The 26,311-nt window shown below is 41.9% G+C and overlaps 1 protein-coding gene across 2 annotated transcripts in view; it reads left to right on the top strand.

Moving 5' to 3' along the window:
• Positions 1-26,030, top strand: part of mgll (monoglyceride lipase) — a gene marked incomplete at its 5' end in the record, with an annotated part of 53,287 nt that extends 27,257 nt beyond the window's left edge. For both annotated transcript variants that reach the window (XM_080445753.1, XM_080445752.1), the window contains 5 exons: positions 6,079-6,215; positions 14,264-14,374; positions 15,073-15,162; positions 17,545-17,760; positions 18,710-26,030. In XM_080445753.1, coding sequence (XP_080301879.1) covers positions 6,079-6,215; positions 14,264-14,374; positions 15,073-15,162; positions 17,545-17,760; positions 18,710-18,832 — 677 coding nt within the window. In that variant the 3' untranslated portion in view covers positions 18,833-26,030. The remainder of the gene's footprint in view (positions 1-6,078; positions 6,216-14,263; positions 14,375-15,072; positions 15,163-17,544; positions 17,761-18,709) is intronic.
• Between the last annotated feature and the right edge of the window lie 281 nt (positions 26,031-26,311).

Genomic DNA, 26,311 nt, shown 5'->3' with positions numbered 1-26,311 from the left:
AAGAGTATGGATTTCCTGGACACCTCCCAGGAGTTCAATGCTGTGCCAGGGGTTGAATGAAAATGATTGTACAGTCATGCTCTGTGATCATTTCTCTGTACATAAGGAGAGAACAAGAAAAAGACGGAAGAGAAACAAATTATGATGTGAATTTGATAATATTAGATGCATTGGCATTTTCAGTGGGGGCGGCTGATGACTCGTGGAGCCTGGCTTTGTTTGTGACTCTGCAAATGTCACCATGGAAAACTAGAACAGCTCCTTGTAGACTCTGCCCCCTCTGTCTGTCTGTCTGTCTGTCTGTCTGTCTGTCTGTCTGTCTGTCTGTCTGTCTGTCTGTCTGTCTGTCTGTCTGTCTGTCTGTCTGTGTCTCTCCTCTGTCTGCCTTCCTTTCTCTGTCTCCTCTCTCTTTGCTCACTTTCATACTGTTTCATCAGCAGACACAGTAGCTGGTTTTTCTGTTGTCAGTTGTCTCAGTTTTACCTCCCAAATTGGTTTAGACAAGAAGTTGAACATAACAGTTGGACACCTGCCAAAATGGATGCTAGAGAAACATCATTCACCAGCCTCTACTGCAATGTCCTGTCCTGCTATACATCATAATGCAGCACAGTATATATTGAATATTGAAATCTTAACATTTTATAATGCTTTGACAGCTCAAGTATTGTTGTGCTGTGCAGAATCTCTGGCTTAGAAAGCTTACTTTTTTTAAAATAGAATAATACAGAGAGAAAAATAAATCACTACACTTATACAGTACATTCAGTAGTTAAAGGTAGAGTAAGTGATATTTTTTGGTTGAAACCAAAAGCTAGCTCTATATTCATTGCTATAGAGTGTTTGTTCATTAACAGGGGTCTCCCCACCTCTCCAGCTCTTTAATAAACAGAAAATACATTTTCAGCTGGATGGCCAATTTCATCCAATCAGGAGAGAGTACTCATTTGTCAGCTTAAATTTGATAATGTTGCAGTTAAAAAATTGTCTGCTTATTTCTTTATGTTATCACTTCCAATTGCAGTTGCTGTCTCCGCCAGGCCGAAAGGCATGGCGAGAGAGTATGTTTTACCCCCTGTCTGTCTGTCCGTCCGTCCGTCCGTCCGTGTGTCCGTGTGTGTGTCCGTCCGTCTGTGGACAGCTAATCTCTGGCACCGTTGGCCCGGTCGCTGCGAAACTGTGCACACACACTCCCTGGATGCCAATTCAGAACCTCTGCCCCAAATTTTTCACATGGGCCTATTATAGCGCCACCAAGAGGCCGATTTGTGCAAAACCAATTTCTTTATATTACTCCTACAGATTTTATCCAAACGTCATGCAAATCGGTATACAGTATCTCTATAGCCATGTGATGAACACGGATCTGTCCGATTTCCCATATTCCATCCTCATTGGCTAAGGCTGGCTTCCAAAGTTTGCAGGATTGCTCCGTTTTGAACAAAATGCCTCAAATTATGCACTCAGCTTGCGATTTCCGTGAAATTTTACACGCACATTCCCACTAGGCTGAGGAAGAAATGCCACCCCTTTCACATTGGCCTGTTATAGCGCCACCTGCAAGAATGCAGTGTCCCATTGTCGTGAAAGGCCTAAGAAGAAACGGGCACCCTTTTCACAATGGCATATTATAGCGCCACCAGGAGGCCACAATAACCTACCTGACCTGGCGGAGACCTGTGCTCCGAGGAGCACTTTTTCTAGTTTATCCTGTATCCTGAACGAGTTCTCTCTCGTGATTGGATAAAATTGGTATCCCAAACTGAAAATGCATTTTGTGTTTTCTAAGCTGGAGAGACGGGTAGACCCCTATTACTTAAACACTCAATCTATAGCAATGAGTACTATCAGAATATAGAGCTATCTAACACTTATTTTAACAAATAATAATACTCATGGCATCTTTAAATTCTTTTTCAGTTTTCCCTTGACAGAAAATGTGTGAATTCATACACGCCACTTAATTAGTGGAAAACAGATCATGATTCAATGTGTTACTGACTTTTGTCTACAGATAAAAAGCTCAAAGAAAGTTTGTTAATTATCAGGGAATTTAAGGTTTTAATTCATGAGAAATGTTTGATTGGTCAGGTTGTTATGGAGATAGGGCTGAGGTTAGGGGTTGCTTGGATGTTGTTTTTGTTACTGTAGACTTGTATTTGTCCAGTGAAAGCCAGAGATAAGATTTGTATCATAACACGATGGCTTACAATGACATCAAAATCATCTGTTCATTAGCTCACTCGAACAGAAATAGTGTGTGTGTGTGTGTGTGTGTGTGTGTGTGTGTGTGTGTGTGTGTGTGTGTGTGTGTGTGTGTGTGTGTGTGTGTGTGTGTGTGTGTGTGTGTGTGTGTGTGTGTGTGTGTGTGTGTGTGTGTGTGTGTGTGTGTGTGTGTGTGTCTTGTGTTGTACAGTATATCCCTCAATGAAAAGGTAAAACCTTGTTCTGGAAATTACACTGGGCTCAGCCCAATTTGATTAGATTAACATCACACTACATCAAAAGACTTGATCAAGTACCACTTTGTCCCCCAATGTCAGTTGATTAACGCGGGGAGAACTAAAGAAAACTGAAAAATGGTGATGTGGAATTCTAAACTCTACATCTTCATTTGAACAGATGGAAATGTTTAAATGGAACAGTTCACCCAAGGGGATCAGTCCCTCTCTTGACGAAGACTGTCTGTCAGTGTGTCCGTGTGTCTGTGAGCAGCTAATCTCCGGCACCATTGGAATGATGGGTGTGGAACTTTGCACGCACACTCTCAGTAGGCCAAGGAAGAACATCTACCTCTTTCAAATTGGCCTCATGGTGGGGCTATAACAGGGCCCTTCATGTTTTGGCCTTTAACTCTTGAACTGTACGTCGCACAGTAAATTTCCCTGAATTCCGTGGCTCATGACGCAACTCCCGATAGACGCCACGCCCATTTCTGCCAAGATTTTCCGCCATTTGGGGTTCTCTTCAAAACACACTTTTTGTTACTACATTGTCCAAAACTCACACAAATTGTTAAACATTATCTTTGGAGTCATGTGATCAAACTATATCAGTAAAATTATTCAGATTCCATTCCAATTGGCTATGACTGCCTAAAAGGCATTTCAGACGGGGAACGATTTACGCGCCTACTAATGCATTTTCAATGCGAGGCGAGCGACTATTTGGGAGGCGCGGTCAATGTGAAGGGAGGAACGGGAAGCGGGTACGATCCCGTGAAATTTTCCCGCGACAAACGCTGGATTGTGGTAAATTTTGTCTGTACGCCTGCCGTACAGACAAGCGGTTGTCTGTGTATTCACAAGGTTTTCCGCTGATCCAAGCGAGAACCCAGGTGTTGTGTCGCTCCCCGTCTGAAAAGCCCTTAACAAAGTTTGTGGGCCCTGGGTAGGCAACCCAGCCTGGTGGAGAACTTTTCTTGTTTTCACTGTGGTAGAATTAAAACATAACAGAGGCTCCAGGACATGTTGTAGTTGTTTTTTAGAAGAACGGCTGTCGCTGGCGGAGAACTGTTTCGACTCAGGGCTTAATGGAATCCCTGTGGGGAGGATTAACCACCAGCAATTGCTTTTCACCCTGCAGATTTGATAGAGAGAGGAACTGTGTGTGTTTGTGCGTGAAAGGGACTGAGAGCAAGAGGGCTTGTGGTTTTGTGTGTGTGTGTTTGTGTGTTTTGTACAGAATAATAGAGTGTCTCTACCAGGATGTATGGATGAGTGTTGGTGATCATAGTCCATATTGATCGCAGGTCATGCTGGTTCATTCATCACTACTGCCTACTTGTACAGTACATTGATTTCAGCAGTGATGCTGGCTGAAGTATTGACCTGGAGGAAACACCCCCCCCCCCCACACACACACACACGCACACGCACACACAATGGTGTGTGTGTATGTGGGGGGAGGGGTATTTGTATTACTAAACTTGTGAGGTCCCCACAACTGCAGTATAATTTATAAATAGACGTGTGTTACTTATGTTTTAAAAAGATGTTTTTGAGTACCACGGTTACAATTAGGATAATATTACTCATTTATATATGTTTTGATTGCCTTATTAATACCACGGGGGGAAATTCAGGTTTTTCAGCTTCACCCAGTTGATTGCTGCTCAGGTGAGCATGATGAGTGCGCGTGGGGGAGCAGAAGTGTCTTGCTCAGAGACACTTGCGACACATCGACGAGGGCTGGGAGGCGAACCGGTGACCTACTAAGTTACGGCCACCCTAAAAGATTCAGGTTGGGGGTAGGATTAGACATTTAAGCGTTGTGGTTAGGGTTGGAGTTATGGCGATTTATACTTAGTTGCACGTTGGTATAGCACACCAAAAATAGCAGATCTACATGCTCACAATGCATGGTAGCGCAACACATTGTGAGCTCGTAGCTAAGCTATTTTTGGCACACAACATATTTTTAAATGGCATTTATAAAATTGCTATCCTAAAATGTTGATATCCTCCCGTGTATAGTAATGGAAACGTGTGTGTTTTCATGTTTATGCTTGAGGTTGTGGTCGAGAGAGAGAAAATAGAGGGTTAGAAAATGGGAAATGGTGTGCGGCCGTGAATGCATGTGTGAGAGAGCTAGAGATGGGCGACATGCAGGAGTGAATGACAGAGGATGAGGGAGGGAGGAGTAAACAACAGCTAGAGAGACAGAAAGATAGATGGCCAAAGAGAGAATGCGTGAACTGCACATGTTGTGAATGTTTAAGTGTCGTATTGTCGCCATGGTAACTCACCTCACCTCTTACCATAGAACTCTGCACACACAAACATGCACACGCAAGCACGCACACGCACACACACACACACACACACACGCACACACACACACACACACACACACACACACACACACACACACACACACACACACACACACACACACACACACACACACGCACACACATGCACACACATGCACACACACACACTATTTCTATAGGCACACATTACCACATGCATGCACAGATATTATGTGCACAAACACACCACTTAATATATGCAGGAATGCACACACATTCTTATACAGTACATATACAGTACGTACTAATATCCTCTATACACACCTACAAACACACACACACACACACACACACACACACACACACACACACACACACACACACACACACACACACACACACACACACACACACACACACACACACACACACACACACACACACACACCTTACAGGAGAATGATCTAGGAAATGACAGACATGCACTTACATTCACATATGGTCACGCGCATACACACAAACACACACATGTTTTTATAAACATATCGATTCACACTGCACTCTTAAAGCTGTTGACTGAACGAATAAAAGCGGTTGGTGACTTGATCACACACACACACACACACACACACACACACACACACACACAATGAACATGCATCTCAAATGTACAATAGACAGCCAAAGAAGATGAGATGCGGTAAGGTAATCCCATTCAAGCTGCCACTCAAACATTTCTCTCTCCTTAATCTGTCCTTCTGTCTCTTCCCTTTTCCCTCATCCTCTCTCTTCTTCCACTTGCCTCTCGTTTGAACATTATTTTTCTTCTTTTTTCTCATTCTCTCTTTCTGTCCTGTTTTTTCCATCTCCATTTTATCATCTCATCTTCTCTCTCTCTCTCTCTCTCTCTCTCTCTCTCAGTTGAGTGTGTGTGTGTGTGTGTGTGTGTGTGTGTGTGTGTGTGTGTGTGTGTGTGTGTGTGTGTGTGTGTGTGTGTGTGTGTGTGTGTGTGTGTGTGTGTGTGTGTGTGTGTGTGTGTGTGTGTGTGTGTGTGTGTGTGTGTGTGCGTGCGCGCTCGTGCATATACGTATATGAGTGTAGCAATATGTTTTGATAAGCTGTTTGTTTTTCATACGTTGCATTTTATTGTTAATGAATGTACATAAATGTTTTATTCTCTCGCCGTCTGTTTGTTGATTTATTTATGTGTGTGTGCATGCACACTCCCATGGGTACGTGCACGGGTGTTTAACAATGTGTTTTGAATTAAGTATTTCTTATGAATTAATGATCTATTTTAATTTATTCTCTCTCCATCCATCCAGTGGGTCATGGACAGAGTGAAGGGGACAGGATGAACATAAAGGACTTCCAGGTGTATGTCAGGGACTCCCTGCAGCATGTTGACCTGATGAAAGCTCGCTACCCAGGTCTGCCCGTCTTCATCGTGGGACATTCCATGGTAATTCCTTGAAACGTAAAAAAAAGAAAGAAAATCACCTATAGTGACATGCCCAAAATAGTGTTGAAATAGGCCAGGTCGAAAGTGTTTGAAATGGTCCTAAACTGGTCCTAAATGTAAAACTTGATCTCAGTGTTATGAACTGAATCAGGGCTGTTTTTTACTTTAGGAGAGTCATATTAATTATTTCTTGACAGTTGATGGGGAACTGTAAAATTGCTAGTCCTCTTGGAAACATTTGTGACATTCAGAGTGCAAAAATGAAATGAAAAGTTTAATTCTCAAGAAAGTAAAACTTTATAGGACAGAGGATTTGAGAATTATCACATTCATGTATTTTCAGATTTTATAACGCTCTCTCCAGACCACATTCTCAATGCTTTTCCTGCACAATGTCTTCTATGCGTATCGAACATTGTCATCCGTTAATAACATTCTATTCAAAAGTATTTGTATTGAAAATTTCAGGCATTAGGTTACAATGCTTCACCACAACACCTATCACTGCATCTTGTTATACTACTCTTTATACTACTACATTCCTTTAGTTTTTGATTCCCATAAAGCTTAGAGAATGACAATCCACAGACAAACACAGACAGTCCCTTAGCAGTTCCACAGAGCTATTACTGTAATAGTCTGTCAAACCGTTTGGCACACAAGCCACAAGTAGTGTTCAACTTCTAGGTTTGGCCTTGTTCTTTGGCATTGTGACTGTCTATGAAGCCATACACAATGTTATCCAACATTTGTTCTCTTGCCACTCAGAGTGCAACCCATTGCTTAGACAGTCCCTTAGCAGTTCCACAGAGCTATTAATAGTCTGTCAAACCGTTTGGCACACAAGCCACAAGTAGTGTTCAACTTCACAGTTTGGCCTTGTTCTTTGGCATTGTGACTGTCTATGAAGCCATACACAATGTTATCCAACATTTGTTCTCTTGCCACTCAGAGTGCAACCCATTGCTTTTATAAAATATTGTTGATCTAAGAGGATATCGCACCAGAGGAGTCAGAGCGCAGTGGTAACAAAAAGTTTAGTCAATGTTTTTGAGAACAGTGTTATATTTTCCCATTTGACATTATATATACTTTATATATGAGACCTACAATACATGCTGCACAGCACATAAAGACATAAATCCTCAGAATCCTAACTCTGAGAGAGTAGAAATGGTGCCAAATGGATCCGTAAGGGGATAAGTTACAGTGTAGCTTTTTAGATTTGACTATGCATCTTTTTACTTGCACAGGTGGACAAGTATATCCAATGAAACCAGTTGATGATGAAGGTCCTTAAGACCAGAGTGTTTTACATCACATTAGGGTGCCTTTCATTGCAGAGTATTGCAGGTGTTTTTTTATCAAATGAATGAAAGGCACACAAAGGCATCAGAGACTGCATTCAACATTAAAGCCTCACCTTCTAAACAGGACATAGTCTAAAGTGTGATTTTTGCATTCAGATCACATCAGTTTCAAAAGATCTGAATGGCTTTTTTATGTAAAAAAAAAGAAAAAAGAAGGGCAAAGCTCGTGGTGGGCTGCCTTCAGCACTGTTTGTCTGTCAGGGAGGATTGCAGGGCTTCACTGCCCACATATAATTGTACTTAAAATGAACAAGCTGTGTGTGGGTGTGTGCGTGTGTCTTTGCTTACATGCAACATACTGCCTGCATAAAACACAGCCAAACATTTACACTGTGCTCCCAGACAGGGACCAATGTTGGGTTAGAAGTGTCACAGTGTAAACAAGCAGACCGGACAGACTGGATCACACTTATATACTGCCCACACCCACTTCTCTTCTTCTCCAAATGTGGCTTGATTGATTGATATCATCTTTGTGTGGCTAAAATAAAAATGTTAAGTTGTACAGCCCAGAGAGGATCACACGTTATTAATCCTTCACATCATTATAGTTTATTCATCAATATCATATTTCATCAGTACTTCAGCAGAACATAGAAGTACTAAATCATACGTACCCTTATGAATCCCTGAATCCCAGTCCCTGAAAATTCTATCTTAACTTTTTATGTGTAGAATGATTAACCTCTAGTTTTTAACCTGAACTGGAAAAAAGCTGCAAAATCAGTCTACGGTTTCATCCCTCTATAAGCTTTTTCTTTTCTTCATAATTCCTTTTATATCTTCTTTTCTGACCTCACTAACATACTATGCCATACTTCTGTTCATTATTTATTTTCATTCACCCTTTAGTTCTTACTTTCATTTGTATGCTCCGATCCCTAAACCTTCATTGTATTGTACTGTTTTCATCATTACATTTTTTATTTTGACCCCTTTTTTCCCTCCCCAATTTAGTTGCTATGACAACTGATTCCTCCCCCACACACCGTTCTGTGTGTTGTCACTGCTGTTGTATCCTACTGGCTCACCTGCCAGTGAGGAGCCCCAACTGGGAGGACGTAGAGCCTTCATCCTACTCCTCCCGCCCAACTCTCCCTGCTGACAGGGGCCACCCAGCCCGTAGGAGTACGTGCAGTGACAAATATCGCCCTCCCCGCCCAGGTTTTCCTCCCCCGAACATGGGCCAGTTCTGTTCGTATAGACGCTCGACAAAGCTGGATGCACTGTGGTGGATTCGAACCCCCAGACTCCACAGTTTGTTTTCTTACCTATTCTTGACAAAATCAAACAAAATATAAAAATCTGACATGCAACTTGAATTCACATCATAAAGCAATATTTCCTAATCCATCTCTATGGCCTGCAAACCAGGTCAACCCTTGTCTCACACAGACCACCCATAGTGTGCGTGTCGACCATAATAAAAGTAGTGAATGGCTTTCTTATCGCAGGACCTCGTTTCCCTCATCCTGTGTTTCTCTCAGTCAGTTCCTCTCGCCCTCTATGTTTCTGTAAGTCTCTATTTGACTGGAAATAGTATGACGTAAGTCCAAAGGACAATGAAAGCCACCTGGGAGCTAAATGCCTTGACACTCCAGTGATAACATCCTGGAGAGGCTGTGATTTAGCTTAGATGTTGCTAAATTAATACAGTGGTAACTTGTAGAAGTCTCCCTTCATGTATCCTGCATTATTACAACGGAATTAGTTAATGTAAAAGTTCCCTTTTATGCATTCACCCTGCATTAACACTGTATACAGTAGTTAAAGTTCCCTTTTTATGCATTTATCCTGCATCCATCTTGCATTAATAAAGTGTAAACTATAGAAATGGTAGCCACCTGTATCTTACTCAGAAACCAAGGAGGAGGATTTCATACACCTCACCACGTCCAGCCTAGCCCCAACCTACATCAGCCTAAACTATTAAAGCAGTAGTTTGTTCACCCAAAATAATTACTTATTTTCAATCAATTGCACACCCCATGAAGCCTTGAATTCATGGAGATTCTTACGTTTTTGTCGCATTCCTAAGCCAATAATTTACCTACCGGAGACTCAGCCGGGATTTATTTGGGTTAACTACTTATTTAAGGTACAATCTAGCCTAAACTAGATCTACGTAGCTGAGACCCACCTAGCTGTGTCTGTCCTATATTAGCCTAAAGTGTTAAATATATCTATATTCTGATAGCAATCATAATACAGTGTTTCTTCAGTAATAGGGTTCTCCCAGTCTCTACAGTGGGAGCACCTGGTTATCAATTGTTTCCAATCACAAGAGAGAACTCATGAAGGATACAGGATATACAAGTGAAATTAGAAAAAAGTTAATGACACAAAGAAATAAGTAGACAAAATTGGAACTAGAACACTATAAAATTGAAGCTGATAATGGGTGCTGATTGGATGAAATTGGCTTAGAGACAGGAAGACCCCCCTTAATTGATCAAACACTTAAAGGCAGTGATTACTATCTGAAAATAGAGCTTTAACTCTTTCACTAAAAACTTTTTTGTTTTAATCAAAACACATCGCACTACCTTTAACCTATTAAACCCTATATACTTGACTGGGGTCTGTACTTGGTCCCCTCCTTTTTCTCTACACCAAATCTCTTTGCCAAAAATAACCAATCTTCAACCTCACAACACATTGCAATGCGATGTCTTATGAACTGGTAGATCTGTTATTTTCTTTGAATGTTTGCCTATTTTCATAGAATGTGTGCCTATTATGACATGCCCAGCCAGAATGCGGACCCTAGGGTTCATGTTCAGGTTAAAGGGGAATACCACCCATTTTCAACATTAACCGGGAAAGCATCTGTGTCATTTTAGATTTTTGCGTTGGCTAATGAAAAATAGCAGATATACAAGCTCACAGCGTGTCACTTCGTTCTTTTTTCATTGCAGTTGAAAATTCTTCAGAACACAGAGAGAAAAAAACCTGCCATGACTCACTGGAGTGGATCTTTCAGTTAAAACATTTTAGTACACGTTTGAAGGACCATGATAAAGACTTTTAATGTTTTGTAAACCAGCATGTCACGAAACCTTTAATGTGCATTGTGAGCTTGTAGATCTGCTATTTTTGGCTAAAGTTCTCGTCAGAATAGGGATGCTAGGGTTCAAGTGGTTAATGTAAAATATATATATATCCTGTCACACACAGATTTGGTGGCCCCCCTGTAGAAACTCTGAGGACCCCCTAGGGGTCCCGGACCCCCTGTAGCTGTGTCTGTCCTAGATGAGTCTAAATTAGTCAAGGCCAATTTAATGTAATTTCCCTGCAGGCAAATGATCATTTATTGGTGGTGATGTTAGTGTACTTGAGGGATTTTATGTTTAATAAAACAAAACAAAAGGCACGGGAGATCTGATGGTAACGTTTGAGGCTGTAGCTCAATGTCTGTCCAGGCCAGGGCTGAATGGCATTTTCCCCCTGTTTCCTGGTATTAGCCTACAGTAAAATACAACTCATGTTTACTTTCTGACATTCCTTTATTTAGGCTAGAATTGACTTGTTTACTGCTGCATAAACAGGAAAGGGGGAAATTAGCCTGGTTCATACTTTGTTGTATACGACACTCTTGCATGCTGAAAAGAGCTGATCTAACAGCCCACAAGCTGTTGTGAGCTTGTAGATCGGTATGACAGAGTATAGTATAAGCATTACCCCCACCCACACAGACGTACACGATTATTTTCTGTGATTCAGAATGTTATACGTAACTCCTCATACAGTCTTGTCCAACCAGAGAAGTGCTGTCAATGTAAGGGGACACAATACCACCATTCATCCTCTCACAGCAGAGGGTTTTTGTGTGGTTGTATGAACCTCTAACCAACTTTATCTTACTCATGTAGGTCAATTAATTAATTGAGAAGCAGGTTTTTTTGCGGTAAAAAACAAACAATATATGAAGTCGACACGAAACAAATTCGAATAATTTTTTTTATAATCGACTAAAGTCTGATTAGTCACTAGTCCTGTATTTTACAGTACTTTGTTGTACAATGGTGTCGTGCAAAAATAGTGAACAAAGCCTATCTACATGCGACGCGTTGTGAGCTTGTAGATGGGCTATTTGCACTTTTTTATAAGTCACGTTTCACGTTCATTAATTGTAATCGAGGCATAAAGTTTCAAATAACCGTGATATTGATTTGAAGACATATCGCCCAGCCCTATGTGTAACTGTGCATCATGCCGTACTGTATCTATCTATGTTTGACTGAGTGAATGAAAGACAGACAGAGAGAGGCAGGGCATGTGTGTGAGATTAAGATATGAATCAGTTGAATCTTCTTGTTAATGGGGTCACTTTGACCCCATTCCACCCTCTTCCTCCTTCACTGTGCAGAACTCTGATCTGCCTTATCTGTTTCAGTTAGGACCCAATGGACAAAACTGTGTGTGTGTGTGTGTGTGTGTGTGTGTGTGTGTGTGTGTGTGTGTGTGTGTGTGTGTGTGTGTGTGTGTGTGTGTGTGTGTGTGTGTGTGTGTGTGTGTGTGTGTGTGTGTGTGTGTGTGTGTGTGTGTGTGCGTGCGTGCGTGCGTGCGTGCGTGCGTGCGTGCGTGCGTGCGTGCGTGCGTGCGTTCAGGAATGATTGTCCAGGGAGAACTCCCATCTTCTAAAATACATTTCTCTTTCATGTTGCTAACACAGGACGTTTGTCTGTTCCTTCCATAAAACACCCTCCATGCTCCTAGTGTCCTAAACTCTCCCAAGCTGTAGAATGACCTCCCCTCCTCAGTCAGGACTGCGGAGTGCAGTCTCACTCCCTATTTACTTTGAATAAGTAAATTGTTTTTACTTGCGCTCTACTTACATGATAAACTGACCATTTACCCTGTCGTTTGTTGACTAGGGCTCATGCCATTTCATGCCAATTGTAAATTGTGATGACCACATTTCCACGGTACGACCCAGAATCAGAATGTTGTTTACAGCTCCGTTCCATTCTTCAATCTGCTCCTCATTCTCAATATGGAACTGATTATCTGACCAGCTAATGTGGGCCAAATGACATTAGAGTCTAGTTCTTAAATTGATGAGATCTTTGTGTGCGAGAGAGAGAGAGAGAGAGAGAGAGAGAGAGAGAGAGAGAGAGAGAGAGAGAGAGAGAGAGAGAGAGAGAGAGAGAGAGAGAGAGAGAGAGAGAGAGAGAGAGAGAGAGAGAGAGAGAGAGAGAGAGAGAGAGAGAGAGAGAGAGAGAGAGAGAGAATTGTGTGTGTTTATCCAGCTTTAGGAAGTGAAATATGTTGTTAGGAAGTGTTTTGTTCCTCTGTGCTTATTGTCTCTTTTCATGAAGTTCTCCAGCCGTTGGCCTCAACCTGATGAATATTCAAACGCCAAACAAAGAAAATGCTCAAAACTCAAAATCATTGTGTGTACTTCTGTCTATTTTGGTCAGTACACCAACATGCTGTGTGGGTTTGTGTGTGTGTGTGTGTGTGTGTGTGTGTGTGTGTGTGTACTCACATTAGCTGAAACCAGGACAAAATCAACTGTGACTAATCGATTAGTTCTTGGCAGCCAAAGATCTTCTAATTATCCTGGCCCTGAGTGGTTAGATTCTAGCCCCAGTCCTAAACCTTCACTCACAGTATGCCAAGACGTGACTTACAGCTCATGTTAGACACAGCCTTAGAACACATGTGTGAGTTCCTGGGGTCGTGGGTTCAAATCAAATTCCATGTCCTATTTCTGACCCTTTCCTGTTTCTGACTTTCTGTCCCGTTATGTTCTCTCTCTCTCTCTCTCTCTCTCTCTCTCTCTCTCTCTCTCTCTCTCTCTCTCTCTCTCTCTCTCTCTCTCCTCTCTCTATGCTGAAACTCAGAGGAACAGGGAGGAACTTCACACCCATTTTAAACAAAAGACATATTGTGCGGCATTCATCTCCAACCCCTCACTGGTTTTCCCGCTGTTTCTTTCTCAATAACCCCTCACCTAATTTTGAGAGCCATTCTTAAGAGATCTCTTAAGGTTTTACACAATTGGAGTAAATCATTTGAATCATGACCACATAATGTCAGTGAGGATTAGTGCTCATTCCAGGCATAGGTTTAAAACGTATGCTCCTGTCCTTAGGGTCTTGGGTTCAACGTCTTCCTCATGGTATCTATAACCCCTTCCCTCCCACGCACACACATGCATGCACGCACGCAAGCAGTTGGTCTTAGGGAGGGTGTAGTAGACAACCACATTTCATCCAATACACATGGAGTCACCAGCCGCTTCTTTTCACCTTACAGTGAGGAGTTTCACCATGAGGATCTAACACATTCGGAGGAACATGGTATTCCTCCTGGTGCCGCTCCCACTCCCCGCTTGACACCCTCTTGAATTCCCATCAGTGAACACGGCCAATTGTGTTTGTTGGAATGTCCGGCCACCGTGAAGGTGCCCGGTGTCCGGGCACCGTGAAGGATTCGAACCACTCCACAGTGGTGGGCAGAAACATCACCTCTATGACCCTTGGGTGCTCTAATTGTTTCATTTTGAATTTGAATCGAGTTTTCTTTGATATCAGAACCCCTCACCTAATTTCTTTACTCATTTTGGGTACTCATAACCTACCTACACTGTGAATTATTATCCTAGAGCTTGACCTTTAGAAACATCTTTGCTGTGTGTTTGATTGTTATTATTCTTTCTTTTACCATCAGGGTGGTGCCATCTCCATCCTCACAGCATGTGAGAGGCCCAGTGAGTTTGCAGGAGTGGCTCTCATAGCTCCTATGGTCCAGATGAACCCTGACTCAGCCACACCGTTCAAGGTAACAACACACCTACTCTTCACCTCTCTTCTTCTTCTTTCCTCTGCTCTCATCCTCTCTCGTCTCGTTTCGTCTTATATTCCTCCATTTGCTCTTCTCCATTCTCATCCTAATTTTCTCTTCTATTCTTTTCTCTACTCTTGTCCTCTTTTCTGTTCTGTTCTCATTTTCTTTTTTCTCCTCTTCCTCAACATTCGTTTCTCTTCTCCTTCCCTTTCTTTTATCTGCTTTACCTCTGTTCTCTCCTCTACTGAGTCCTGTCACTCACTTACTCATACACACACACACACACACACACACACACACACACACACACACACACACACACACACACACACACACACACACACACACACACACACACACACACACACACACACACACACACACACACACACACACACACACACACACACACACACACATCTTAAAGAGAATTGAATGGTTATGATCTCTCTCTGTCTCTCTTTGTCTACCTTGTTTCTCTTATCAGATCTCATGTATTTCTCTAGTTAGGTTTTTAAGAAATCTGGAGACCCTTTTGCTATTTGGTCTGTTTGTCCCTGCATAATTATTTGTCTGCACGGCACGCTCGTGTGTGTGTGAGTGTGTGAGTGTGTTTGTGTGTGTTGTAGCTTATATCATGTGTGTGTGCTGACCTTAATGAAATGTGCATATGTTGTTGTGCTACTGTGTAGGTTTTCCTGGCTAAGGTTCTGAACCACATGCTGCCCAGCCTCTCTCTGGGCACAATTGAGTCCAGATGGGTTTCACGGGACCAGAAACAGGTGAGGCACATGGAAAATATCTGCGTGTGTACGTGTGCATGTATATATGTGTGCTTGTGTGAGATGTGTGTGATGACTTTGTAGGTCAGTACACCAACACCAAGCAGGGTATGGCAGAGATGTTGGGAAGTAAGGCTGTAGTGTCTTTATTAAATCAAGTGCAATAAGCTAGAGATCAAAACATGGTCTCCAGGGATGAACTGAGTGAACCACAAAAAATAGATGTAGAAAATAGAGGCGTGTGTGTGTGTGTGTGTGTGTGTGTGTGTGTGTGTGTGTGTGTGTGTGTGTGTGTGTGTGTGTGTGTGTGTGTGTGTGTGTGTGTGTGTGTGTGTGTTCTGTACATGGACCCATTCACAGATGTTTATTCTCCTGGTCACAGATTGTTCAACAATAGATTTTCTTTGACTCGGTTCCAAACCACAGAGGTTTTGTCACATCTAGCTGTGTGTGTGTGTGCAGCATGCATGCGTGCATCTCAGTGAGTGTGTACTGTACAATGCATGTTTATTTCTGTCTCTGCATTCCTGCTTGCGTACATGACCCCCTGACCCCCCTGATCTCACTTGTTCAACAAGCAAAGACGGCTGTACATCAACTATACAATAGTGTATGTGTGTACCTTGGTGTTTCTCTGTGGGTACCTGCACAGTCTCAGAACTCCAGTCCTTGTGGACATGTCTTGTATAGACTTTCAGAGGCAGAGGGCAGGAACATTGAAGACTAATTTATGCTGACACACTGACGCTCGCAGAATAAAATGTCATTTTTAGAATTTCCTGTAGTATGTGCTAAACATTGTAACCTCCATGTACTCAGCTAAAATCAGCTGGGTGCAGCCGAAAACTGAATTTCCCCCACGGGGTGAAATAGGTCTAATTATTATAAACAGCGTTCAAATTTACTTTTATTTTTATAGAATAAAATTCGTTTTAACTTTACTCAGATCTCTTCTTCTTTTTTTAAAGTTTACAAGTCCCACTGATCCTAGAAGCACCATACACCTTTAAGACTTTTGTATCTCCTGTGAGCATCCGGTTGGCCTCTCTCTTTTCTCAGCTTTCAAATTAAGTTAGTCATCTGTCACCTGACTTTACAGAAATGTTTTCCACTTCCTTGTGGTTCCTCACTGTCTTTTGTCACGTTCTTGGATTCTTGGAAAACATAGCTGTGAATGTGAAACCGCAGCTGATGAAGAAATCTGAGGATTCCTCAGATTTCTTCATCAGCTGCGGTTTCACATTCACAGCTATGTTTTCCAAGAATCCAAGAACGTGACAAAAGACAAAAGTGAAAGTTAACTGGGATTCATATAAAATACAAGGCCACCTATACCCACTCTTTCGCTTCCAGCGGTGGCCCCAAAAAGACTGGAAGTTTTAAAATTACACATTATGACTTAAAATAATTAATATTATTTTAATAATTTATTTTTAGCATATGTGTGTGAGTGTGTGTACGCTCACACGCGCGCATGCACGCACACACACACACTTGCTGATTTTGGTATGTTGAAATGCCTTCTCCACTGTCTCACCTGTTTTAGTGGCCTTCTGCACTTCTTTAAAAAAAAGATGATGTTCCCTAACACTGCTCTATTCTCTATCTCATGAGTCATTTGAGTCAGAGTTTCATGTTCCTCCTGTGAGATGTGAGACAGGTCACTACAGTGACGCAGTTCCTCTCTCTGGAATTCGTTCCTCAAAGCAGCAGATCACATAACCTCAGATAAACTTCTGAAGTGTGGGTATTACCTTCTGGCTAACTCAAGTGGGCTGTGGGCTGTATTTACAGGCAAGATGAAGTACTGTAGATCGGAATCAGAAAGCTGAAACGCTGTTGCCAAGTATGGAGGTAGAGGCGGTGCAGCGACAACCCAGTACAATTCAATAAATATTTAACACTGCTGCTAAAGTATGGGACTCATTTGTCCATGTACGTTTTACAACAGGACATGCAGGATATACATAATATATGACAGACTGTTCTCTGATATAGCTCTGTTGGCAGAGTGTGTGCAGCACACAGGTCAGGCCCACAGTTTAACTGGCTTACCTTCCACCCCCCCCCCCTCCCTTCTCTCTTAACCATCTCTCCATCCTCAACCATCTCACCATCCTCCAACCATCTCTCCACCCTCCAACCCTGTCTTCTAACCGTATCTTCATCCTCCAACCCTCTCTCCATCCTCCCCTCATCTCCCTACTGCTTATCACTCACCCAACTTCTATATTTTCTCTCTCCCCCCTCTCTTTCTCCAACTTCCACAACTCTCCTCTCTTCTGTTTTCTCTTCCTCCTACATCCATTCCCCAAAACTCCCTCATGCCCTGACACCTCCTCCCCCCCTACACCACCCCTTCCCCTAACCCCCCTCCCCAAGGTGGCAGCATACGATGCAGATGTGCTGAACTTCCACGGAGGGATGCGTGTGTCGTTCGGCATGCAGCTGATGGGGGCGGCAGCGCGCATTGAAAGGGAGCTGCCATCCATTGCCTGGCCTTTCCTGCTCCTGCACGGTGACGCAGACAAGCTGTGTGACATCAGAGGGTCCAGGCTCATGTACGACACGGCCCAAAGCGGAGACAAGAAACTCAAGGTGAGATTGCATCAACCTCAGTTAGGGCTGTCACGATCATGACATTTTTAATGTAATGTAAACACCTCCTGTCGTTATGTGCATGTAGTCGCAGGAACATGCTGTCTCAGTTCAGTTTGTTGCAGCATCCCCTACACCCTCACACAATGTGTGAGTGTTCATCTGTTTGAAAGAACAGCAAGTGGGATGCAGGAGACCATGTGACCTCTGAAGAAATACTTCTTCCTCTGAGGTTTTAGAGAAGGAAGTGGTATTTCTAAAGCTCAACCACATCACGTGGTTCATCATGAGTAGGATGAAGGAGATAGAAAAGAGAGTTTTATTGCATTTTATTTAATGAACTTGGTCCTTGTGTCCTCTATCCAGTCTTTGTAGTTTTCCCAATAAAGAGGAAATAATATTTGTTTGTTAGTTAGATATAGCTGTCATAGGCGATACTGCATAAGTCTCAGTTGCACAAGTTTGTTGACACACCTATAACAGAAATGCCACTCCTGCTGTGACAGTTCACAGTACTTGGGAATCTTGGCACTGAAGGGATATTTCGTAACAAGAACAGTTAAAAGGACCTTCCTTGTACTGGTTAAAGATAATATTCTCCTTTCAACTCTTATTGATAATAATAATAATTATTATTATTTGCAATAATGACTTTATTTGCATAGCACTTTTCAAACAGGAGTTACAAGGTGCTGCACAGCAATTGAAACAGATGCCTTCCAAATTATCCAAACCATAGCATGTGGTACAATGTGGTATTATCAAATATGATAATAATATAGGTGTGGGTTGTGTAAAATGTCCTGGAAAATTATTTCTTGAAAAGAGTGGGAGCCCTGAACAAAGAACACATGAGAATGAAACAATGGAAAGAACAAAGCTTGATTGTACCAGCTTATTCTACTTCCTCCCTCTCTTGTCCTCTCTCGCCTCCTCTCCTCTCTGTCAGGTGTATGAAGGAGCGTACCACGCCCTTCACCATGACCTCCCAGAGGTGGCAGAGTCCGTGCTAAAAGAGGTGACCGGCTGGATCACAGAGCGCATCCCTCCTGATGCCCAGCAGACTTCTTAGACCCCTCCTCACCTGTCATCACCCAGACTCGCCCAAGAAGACCTGCTATACTGCTATGTGGAGAATCCCTATCTCTTCCTGAATTTGTAGGGATACCCATGTCTGTCACTGGGTGTATATTGTACACACACTTGTGTCTACCTTCATTTTCTGAGCATCTAACCTATACCCATCTGTTTTCGTGGGCATAACGTTATCTCTTAGTTGGGGGAATATGAAGTGTACCCACATCTTTCTCTGGCCGTAAAAAGAGTATACACTCTGGACATGTAGAGCAAGAGGCTGTTTTCTTTTTAAGGCCTGTCCATGTGCATACCAAATGTTACACAACGTGTCAGAGGCCCTACAGATGCATATTACCAATGTGTACAATATACAGTTCTATTGGGTGTTTCAATCCCCGGTTAGGGGGCAGGAGAAGCCATTTTCTACTCCCCACATTGACCTCCCCACATGTCTAACCTAAATAAGCTCTCTCCCCCCCCTTTGTCCCCCACAAGTCTCCCTCCTCCTCCTCCTGTACTTCCACCTCACATTGGCTACGCTGTCATATGACTGAGCTGAAATGTACCCTGTGATATTTTCCACTGGCAGCTCTGGTTGAGTGAGTAGAAATGTTATACTATAAATATATGTGACTGTTTAGGTTACCTGGGACACACAGAACAAAACTTTTTGTCCTTTGGCCCAGAAGACATTTGACCAGTGCCTGTAGTTTCTAACAAAATATTTTTGATAGTTATCTTAGCTTATAATTAACCCCACTTTCACTCAAGTGCAGAAATGTTAGAAATGTCTAACTCTCGCTATTTCTCCCTCCCTCTGCTGGTGACAGTGTCACTGTGACCTTTGAACCTGTGGGGTCATGGTTGACAGCACAAAGGCTATCCTTGAGAGTTCATATGTTCTTCATTGAGCATAGACTGCAACTGGGGCCCAGCGGTCCTTCAGAGTAGAGTCAGTGTAGTATACTCACTGCATTGCACATCACTTGCATTGACATGGATTTGTCATTTTTATTGAAAGTAGGAAATCGACCCTCAACAGGTCTTTGCAATCTAAACCTTGATTGGTATCTGTTTTTATCTGATTTCTGGAAAGAGAATGTAGAAAGAAAGGGGGGAAAGCGGTCAACACAGGTCATGATGAGACCTATTTTAACACAGGACATCACCATTAGGTCTGAGCCTATTCACCTGTTTCCTAGGCTGTGTGTTTTCCACTTCCTGTCGGATTTCATTGGATATCATTAGTCATCTGACCAGTTTCATTGGATTTCATTGGATCAAATCGACAGGAAGTGGAAAACACACAGGAAGTGGAAAGCCTAGGAAACAGGTGAATAAGCTCAAACTCATTCCACCACCAGGATACCCTGTAGCACCATTCTTTTTTTCCCCTTTTTTTTACCAGATCTATCTATATAATATATCTTTTAATACAACTTTGAATCATGTTTTGTCATTTGGCACACGCCAATGCAACCGTGGGCTGCTTACACTGCCTGTGTAAGCAGCCCAAGGTTGCATGCTGGCTGCAACAGACCAGGCATGTGTTTTTAATTCTGTTCTATCCCATTCCATTCTAGTCCAGACCATTCCACAAGTCATCTATCACGTACAACTGATACATATCAATATTTATTCTGTTGCATGCAGGAAGTGTTTAATGTCACTCCTGTCCACCAGTCAGTCAATACCAACATCAAGCAAAAACAGGGATCAAAGGGGAGGGCCAGTGTCCTTTCAGTCCCGTGTCAATAAATCACTCCAGAATGGCATTGGACATACATCACACACCCAGATCAAGCGTGACGTTTGTGTCCCAGGGAGAGCGTGTCCTCGCCAAACATGTGAAGCATGTCCTGGTTGGAAATCGACTCAGTCCAGGCTTGTCACTCTAGACCTTTCTTCTTCTTTTCCTTTTCTTTTTTTATTTTTACCCAGAGTTCAAAGGGAGTCATGCAGAGAGCCCGGAGGTAGACAGGGTATGGTATCCATGGTGATCCCTGCTAACATGTAACCACGGCAGCAGGTTTGCAGACATTGGCAGAAGCAGGCCCCTTCCCCGTTTAAATTCTTACATGTGTTGTAACCACGGTGATTACCACATTGACACTACCACACGTCCCTTCGTCCATGCCTGTCTGTCTGTCTATCTGTATGTCTGCCTGTCTGTGGCTCTCTGGCTCAACCCTTCACTCAGAGTCTCTTCTAGTTTCTAACCTTGTCACCTCGTTTCTCATTCACTCTGTCTCTTCTCTGTCTGTCCATCTGTCCTTCTTTCAGAATCACAATCAGCTTTATTGTCACATCACAGGTTTACAGAAGTAAAAAAGTGTGTGAAATTCGTTTTTGTGCATAGTTCCCATCGTATCGTTATTTCCATAGAAAAAAAGAAAGGGAAGAAGAAGAGGGGGATGGGGGGGGGGGTCAAGGGGGAAAGGAGATCAAACAGGTTATCTACATATTTACACATGGTACCTTTCTCTCTGGGATCCTCCTCATCTTTGCCATTATATCTCCCTCTCTGGCACTCTCTTTCTGTCTGTCTCTCTGTCCCCCCCTCTCTCTCTCTCTCTCTCTCTCTCTCTCTCTCTCTCTCTCTCTCTCTCTCTCTCTCTCTCTCTCTCTCTCTCTCTCTGCCCCCATCTCACCCTCTGCCCTATCTCCATTCCTTTTTCCAGTTTCTCCCACCCTACTCTTTTTTCCCCCCTCTCTCAGTTGCCGTGGTGACCAGTGTTCTTTGTACTGCCTATCACAGAGGCTGTTGTTCCAGTGCAGAGTCAAACATCCTGTACTGTCTGTCTCTCAGCCCCCCTGCCTAACAACCTCATCCTACACTTCCCCTAGTGGCCATTCAACAGAACTGCAGTATGGTTTAGGCACAATGTGCTATTTGTGCTCTGCCTTGCAGTTAATTGCACTTCCCTGGTGTCCCTGGTCTAATTGGGTTTTATGGGTCCTCGCAGTACTAATGCATGCAGTGCACACGTAGACCTCTAGGGAGGGTTTAAACTATACATTACAATACATGCATTTCAGGCATCAGATAAGGGATTTCTTAAGTTTTTCATTTAATGTTTTTCCTTATCAGAATTAAAGGACATTTAAACAAATAGCAGGAGACTACTACCCATGGCTGGCATTGTGTCAAGACCCCTGGACCCTCATGCTTCACTTCCTGGCCCAGAATTGAATTCCACTAGACTAGAGCCTTCTACCCCGTGCTTGTGATCTCCCACTCAGTTTTTCAAGAGAGTCATATGATAGGCTGCAATTTTCAGCCTTCCAAGATATGTAAGATCCCAAACCGAATCAACCAGTTAAATAGCGTGCACTACAGCACACCTATATTTTTTGGCTACATCAGAGCCTGTATTCAGGACCTGCAATGTGTTTCTGTCCTCGTTGGCAACAAGGGCAGAGAGAGAAATAAAGAGATGGGGTCATTAACCATGGCAGCACCTTTCAGCAAAATGAGCGAGTGAAAAGGGGATTTACAAAAGGGCCTGGTCTGACTGGTGAAGCACTAGTATCCTTGAGCAAGACCCCAAAATACCCAAGTCACATAATACATCTCACTGATCCAATTTCTGATGCTGACATGATATTGGCCTTCGTTCCCCCATACTGTAGGCTTATTTTTGTCACCATTATACATTATTGTGTGGAGAGTCAATGTGATTTAGAAAATGGCTGTATACAGTTGGAATGTTCTGTACGGTGTAAGAAATCCAAGTTACCGTTGATGACACCTTATTTAGAACAGAAGGAATTCTATACTGATGAGGGGTTTGTGAATAAGGGCCATTGTGGGCTGTTTTTTTTTCTTTCTTTTTTTTCGTGACTGTCCTTGAAGAGAGCTGATATATGTGAAGGGGTTCTTTGCAACATATCTTCTTTTATTTTTGTATGTCATTATCACTATTACCTAGTGATATGCTATAGAGTTTTGCACAAAAGAACGCAAGAATGGCTCCTCAACCACACATGTAAAATAAGAACTGAAGAGTTCTCTTCCAATCCAGTTTGAAATCTTAAACATAGAGATATCCTGAGTGGGAAAATATCATCCTCCACCAAGGACTTGTCTTTTTTTTAAGTACTATGCGTTTTCCAGTCATTCTGTAAGAGTAAATGTCACTTTATGTTCAAATGGTGTGCATTTTGGAACAAAACTCTTCAGCTGTAAAATATGAATTTCAAAGAGAATAGTACCTTTTTTTTAATCAACATACGTTGATATAGATCTCAAGTGGGAAGGCTGCTTGATTGCTTGATATAATTGTAATACACTGTAAAGTACCACGCAAATGCATTGCTATTTACACTTGAAGAAAATGTCAAAATCAGAACTCTATTGTGTTTTACAAAAAACAAAAGCCTTTTATGTATCTTGTCTACAGTATTTATATAGGCATTGAACACATTGGATATACAGCATGACAAACGCACTTTTTATACCATAACCAAGTTACGTGAATACTTTTTACTGCTTTCGCACGGTTAATCAATACTGAAGGTAGACTGCAACCTTGAAGACACTGCCCTACAAAGGCCAAAAGCAGTAACTGCCTTATATGTGTATTATATTAGTTTTTCGCTAATTGCTCAAGCAGTCACTGCTTTTTGGCTTTTGTAGGACAGATGCATGTACAGTCATCAACTATTGAGTAAATTGATACAATTCCTTCCTGATATGATTTTATAGAGAATGCGTAAATCACTTGTTTTGTCAACATCTCAGTGACAGTCTTGTGTTGATAGAACTGAGGTCTTGTTGCAGTTTTATTTGTTTTATTTTTTGTTGTTGTCGAACTGTGAATGTTTAAGTGTCGAGTGTGCACATGTGTATTTTCTGACAAGTGCACAACAACCAGGGTATTGCTGTTGTCTGGAGAAAACTTTGCAATCCTCTGAAATGGGCTTTTCACAAACTGATTTATTCTCATATTGGTGTGAAATTATTTCACATAAATGGGAGAAAAAAAGGTAGTTTTTACTTACAAACAAGCATCTTCAAAAGAAGCTGACTTTTCAGGAATTCATTCCAAATAGACTTATTTTTATACTGACAGCCATGCATCTGTGGAGGTAGACTTATTATGAAGCTCACCAAGATGTAACTCCATAACCAAGTCCCTAAAGAAAAAGCTAAAAGCCCCAATTCAGAGGGTTAGGATGTTTTCACATGACAGCTGCAGCTTGTTTCTGAGAAAATAATCCTCAGATTCCCTCTTCTTACCAAGAATTCCACAAGACTTTAATCTAACTGTTAAAACTGTTGTTTTTATGAAGGTTTTTCTATGTTTATTTTTGAAATGTGGTTTGTTGCTTTGTGCCTTATTCCCATGACATATACAGTATGTGTGGCTGTGTGTGTGTGTGTGTGTGTGTGTGTGTGTGTGTGTGTGTGTGTGTGTGTGTGTGTGTGTGTGTGTGTGTGTGTGTGTGTGTGTGTGTAGATCAACTTTGCTTTGCTAAGGTGAATAAGCAACATTATTTCCATGTAATGTAACCTGCTAGAGTCAGCATTGCCTCCCAGCTGTCCATCTGTCTGTGTGTCTATCAATCTACCTTGTCTACCTCTCTGTCTATTGTGTCTCCCTCTCTGTCTGCTTATCATACATTTCTATATCTGTCTGCCTTTCTAGCTTCCTCTCTGCCTCCTTGTCTGTTTGTCTGAGGCAGTCTGACCATACTGTATGTCTACTTTTTTGTCTGTCGGCCCTTGGTCTCTCTATGTCTCTCTGTCCCTCTTTTGACTGTCTATATGTGTCTGTCTGTCTGTCTACCATCCATTCTACTTTGGTCTGTTATGTTTTTTTTCACCTGTCTACCAGATGGCCAGCCCATCTGTTTCCTCTAACATTTTGTCTGCCCAATTTTGTCTACCTGTTTGATCTTGTCTACCTGCCTGTTCATCTGTCCCCCTGTCTTTGTCTCTCTCTCTCCATTTAGGACATTGAGAGGATCATAGAAATATTTCCATTACTTTTAGCATTCGTTTTGCTTGAGTGCGTACACCGTAGTGTGCTTCTGTGTAGAAGTACTATATTGTGTTTCATAGACTTGGCTTTAGGCTTCCTTTTGAAGCGCTGAATTCATTCCATTTGGGTTCTATTTGAAGTTCAAGCTCACTCAATCACATTCAAGTGAAAGAAAAAGCAAATCCAGATGAGGGCTTGCATGTTTCACTCAAAACTTAAATTGATGTCCTTGTTGCTCTTTCCTGCTGTGTCTGAACTGTACACAGTATGTACATGTTGAGATGCTGCACAGCGAAATATTGAGTATGGATACATTTTTACACAGTTTAACACTCAGGATTTTACTGTGCAGGAGACATGTTGGAAGTTGGTAATGCATGACTGACTTTACAGCAACAGGCAATGTTGGCCTCGGTTTGGATACTGAATGGACAGTAGGACTAAATCAAAGTAGTTAATATCTTGCAGTGGCTCTCAGTATCAAAATAGTTTAAGAGGGAATACTACTGCTTGTGATATTTGTTGGTAAATTAGATGGATGGCACTGTTAGGCAAAGCATTGAGACACAGGCTCAAAGCTATTTGAATGTTCCCTGGCAATATCTACTTGCTTCTGGAAATATCTGATCGAAACACACCTGGTCTGGTCAGTGTCGACCATCTGAGTTGCTCAGAAAAGTTTCCCTCTGCCTCTATGCGGTCAAATGTAAATGAAGACGTGAAGTGTTGTACAGCTGAGCTAGCAGGAATCAGGATGATGCTTGCTTAAGCAATGTCAATAAAATAACTGATATGAATGTAATGCCAAATGGAGATGGAGAAAAAATAAATAAAAAAGCGGACCTGTAATGTCACTGTAGGTTGACAACATGACACTATTCAGATTCTATAGCCTATAGTGAAATGCTTATAGGAAGCACATGTGAATTGTTATCTGTGAAAATGACGAATCAGTCTTTTGTATGCAGCAGGGAAGCACACATTCAGATCAGAGATTCAGATTATGGAAATCTGTCTTGGAAGTTTTGATTCTGACATAACTTTGCTGAGTCTTCCTTTTATCTAAATGTTTTAACCAACTAAATGTGTATATAATATGCTATGATTAAATTACTTCTGAATCACTGAAAGTCAAACTACTTATTACTATCATGTTAATTATGTTCACACTCTTATGAAATAAACTATAAATATGTTCAAATACAAGCTGGAGTGTTTCCACAGTTTGTCTCTAATAATGTGATCATCATAGGTGAGTATTTATTTAATTAATTCACTTTGGGTTTGGTTACATAAAGTATGTAGGCTACAACAATTGAAGCTAACAATAGCTCTTTGTGCGAGAATAGAAAAAGATTGTTCATTGAAAATATTCCTTTAAAGGAGTATAGTTAACTCTATCAATTACATACCCCATGAAGCCTTGAATTCATTTTTTTTGTCACATTCGTAAGCCAATAATTTGATGACCTACTGAGTCTCCTATT

This window comes from Gymnoscopelus braueri (genome assembly GCF_963280865.1).
Source record: "Gymnoscopelus braueri genome assembly, chromosome: 12".
Classification (NCBI taxonomy): Eukaryota; Metazoa; Chordata; class Actinopteri; order Myctophiformes; family Myctophidae; genus Gymnoscopelus; species Gymnoscopelus braueri.
The sequence above is the reverse complement of the archived record's forward strand: the minus strand, read 5'-3'. Positions and strand labels throughout refer to the sequence as shown.